Source organism: Sinocyclocheilus rhinocerous, unplaced genomic scaffold (genome assembly GCF_001515625.1).
Source record: "Sinocyclocheilus rhinocerous isolate Xijiao unplaced genomic scaffold, SAMN03320098_v1.1 scaffold9548, whole genome shotgun sequence".
NCBI lineage: Eukaryota > Metazoa > Chordata > Actinopteri > Cypriniformes > Cyprinidae > Sinocyclocheilus > Sinocyclocheilus rhinocerous.
In genome coordinates this window covers 71,183-73,961 of record NW_015655380.1, presented here as the reverse complement: position 1 = coordinate 73,961, position 2,779 = coordinate 71,183, and the positions used below count along the sequence as shown (strand labels likewise).

At 43.0% G+C, this 2,779-nt stretch overlaps 1 protein-coding gene across 1 annotated transcript in view; it reads left to right on the top strand.

Annotated features, from left to right (window-relative positions):
- The window catches only part of LOC107717958 (transmembrane protein 132C), a 42,254-nt gene that overhangs the window by 7,099 nt on the left and 32,376 nt on the right, over positions 1-2,779 (top strand). Inside the window, exon 2 of the mRNA XM_016524864.1 lies at positions 962-1,874. Within this exon, the coding sequence (XP_016380350.1) occupies positions 962-1,874 (913 nt within the window). The remainder of the gene's footprint in view (positions 1-961; positions 1,875-2,779) is intronic.

Genomic DNA, 2,779 nt, shown 5'->3' with positions numbered 1-2,779 from the left:
ATTTTTGAGCGAGATGCTAACGGTCTAATCAGATTCAATGATCTATGCTAAGCTACAGCTAAAAGTGCTACCGCCAGACCCCGGAGATCGGCTGAATGGATTAGAAAACGAATGGATTTCGAAAACTCAACTGTTTAACTGTAGGGGAGTTGGAAAATGAGCCTATTTTAAAAAATAGTGGAGTGTTCCTTTAAGACTGGTTTTGTGGTCCAGGGTCACATTTTACTTAATGAGCTCAGCTGTGTGAATAACATTACAAGAAAAAATGTTGGAAAATGAATATATTTTTGAGTCAAATGCTTAATTAGAAGATTGCTAAATTTGATCCAAAACAGTCAATGGTGTAGGCAGGGCGGCAGTGTTGTGTGACTTTGGCATGCTGGGAGATTTAAATTGGGATATTAAAAATATTTTCATGGCAGACATGTTCCTATGATACACACATGCATTTCTAAGTGTGATAATGTCTGATATAAGTGTCATAAAGTGTACAAATTCTTTCTGGGCCAGTTTATGTGATATAATGGGATGAAAGTCATACAATTGTTAATTTAATACTGCCAAATGTTTTTTTTTTTTCATTATAAATAACCAGATGTGAAAAACCATGGCCATCATAGACATTCAAAACATCCATCCATCCATTCTCGAAACTGCTTGTCCTATGTAGTGATGACAGATATGCTGGAGCCTATCCCAGCATTTCAGGCCCAAGGCAGGGACTTAAAGCACCTATTATTTAAGGCAGTCTCCCATCCAAGTACTTACCAGGCCAAACTGTATAGCTTCCAAGATTGGGGGTTCCCGTTGTTGGATGGTCATAGGCAAGATCCAAAACCAAAAACAAAGAGATATTTTGGTGGTGCACAGCACTATACAGACCCATTGACATTACAACTAATGAAGACAACATTACACCTAATTTCTCTATTTTTTCATTTGTGTCTTTGTTCTCCTGCAGAGCTGGACAGTCAGGAGATCTCTGATGCCACCAAATCCTCCACCCCATATCCGTTGTTCCTTCCTGTAACTTACCAGGTATGGGATGCTGACTACTTTCTCTTAAAAGAGGCTGGACAGGACATCATGCGAAATTCCAGCATGCAGAGCCACACGCAGCCGTTTGTCGTGCTCCGAGCAGGACGTCTCCCAGTTATCAACGCCAGCTATGGCCCACTCTCTACCAAACGGGAGATCCCCCTGGACTTAGTGCAGTCAGAGCAGTTATTCCAGCCGTCACCACCAGTTTTCACCCTCAGTTGGAAAGTCCAATCCTTTGTCCTGACCAGATGGGTCTATTCATCTTCTCCCAAAGTGCGAGTCCTGTTTTACGTGGCTGGAAGAGACTGGGACAGAGGAGAGAAGGACAAAGAAATGAAAGATGAACTGCCTTGTGTGACTGTGTATGCCTTCTGGCAGACTCAAGAGGTTCGGGGCTCCTGTGTCATTGGAAATGAGCATGGGACCTGCATGGCAGAGGTTGATCCTCCTGAAGGTTGGTTCAGCCCAGTTGAAGGCAGTTCCAGTCGGGAAAGACAAGGGCCAACGCAGGGAAATCCTGTGGAGCTGTATTATCAGGCCCGACCCAGCGCCTACGGCCCATGCACAGCCAGTGGGGAGGAGGGCAAGAGGTGGGATATGGGTGATGAAAATGCTGGCCAGCCTCAAGCTGAGTACATACCTGTGACCCCCATACGGAGGATCGGGAGTGTTCGGCTCCTGCAGGTCAAACAGGGGGCCATGCCAGTGTCTGTGCTCAGACTGAGAGAGGCTGTGGTCATCCAGACCTCCTCAAAACCACTTAAGAAGACTGATATTGCCTCCTTTTATGTGTATGTGAGGAGCTCAGCCAACCTGGATACTTTCTCCCTCAGGTAAGTCTCAAGCAGAGATTTTTCTCAGAAAGTTTTTCCCCTATTAGTTCACTTCTTCTCAGTATTTTAATGGTAAACAGAAAAAAAAAAAACATATGTATGCATTGGCAAAGCAACTTATATTTCAAGGTTTACATTTTAGCAGTTCATGCTAGTGTTGTCAAAAGACCCGGTACTTCGGTACCAAGTCGGTACTAAAAAAATGAAACCGTTACGGTACCAGGATTTTTTAAGTACCGGTGGTACCGAGTTGTAGGCTACAAAAATTGTAGGCTATTTCTTATTTTTATTCGTCTTGTCAGGATACAATTCGTTTAACATTTACAACACAATAGCAAAAAAGTGTCGCAGAGAGAAAAAAAATAATGTAGGTTGTACAAAAATAACTTATTAGCTATTTTTTTAGTAGGGAAAGTGTCGCAGAGAAAAATAAATAAATACGACATCTGTCATTTAAAATGATAGGCTAAGCAAAATATAAACAAAACCGAGTTGAATGCATTGCTTTGCTCCATCCTTATGCTGCTCTGTCACTCATTGACAACCATGTCTGTTCTGTCTGAGGGCCGTATATTTACCACAGGTACAGCCGGCTCTGAGCATCGTTATACACATGCTGCGCACAGACCCCGCAAATAAAAGGCGTGACGCTGAAAGCATGCGTGCAGCGCGTGCATAACAGTCCGAGTGAAGGCTGTACCGGTGGTCAATAAGAATAAAGTGCAGATATGCTGTTCTAAATGGCCGTTGGGAACTGGATATTGTTAGACCGCCAGCTCCCGTTCAAATTACACCAGAGTTACCGACCGCTACTGCGTTTTATTCGGGAATTTAATCCCGCGGCAATTCATTTAAATGAATTGTGAATCTAAAATATGCGTGTTAGAGAATGTACAAATGGTTAA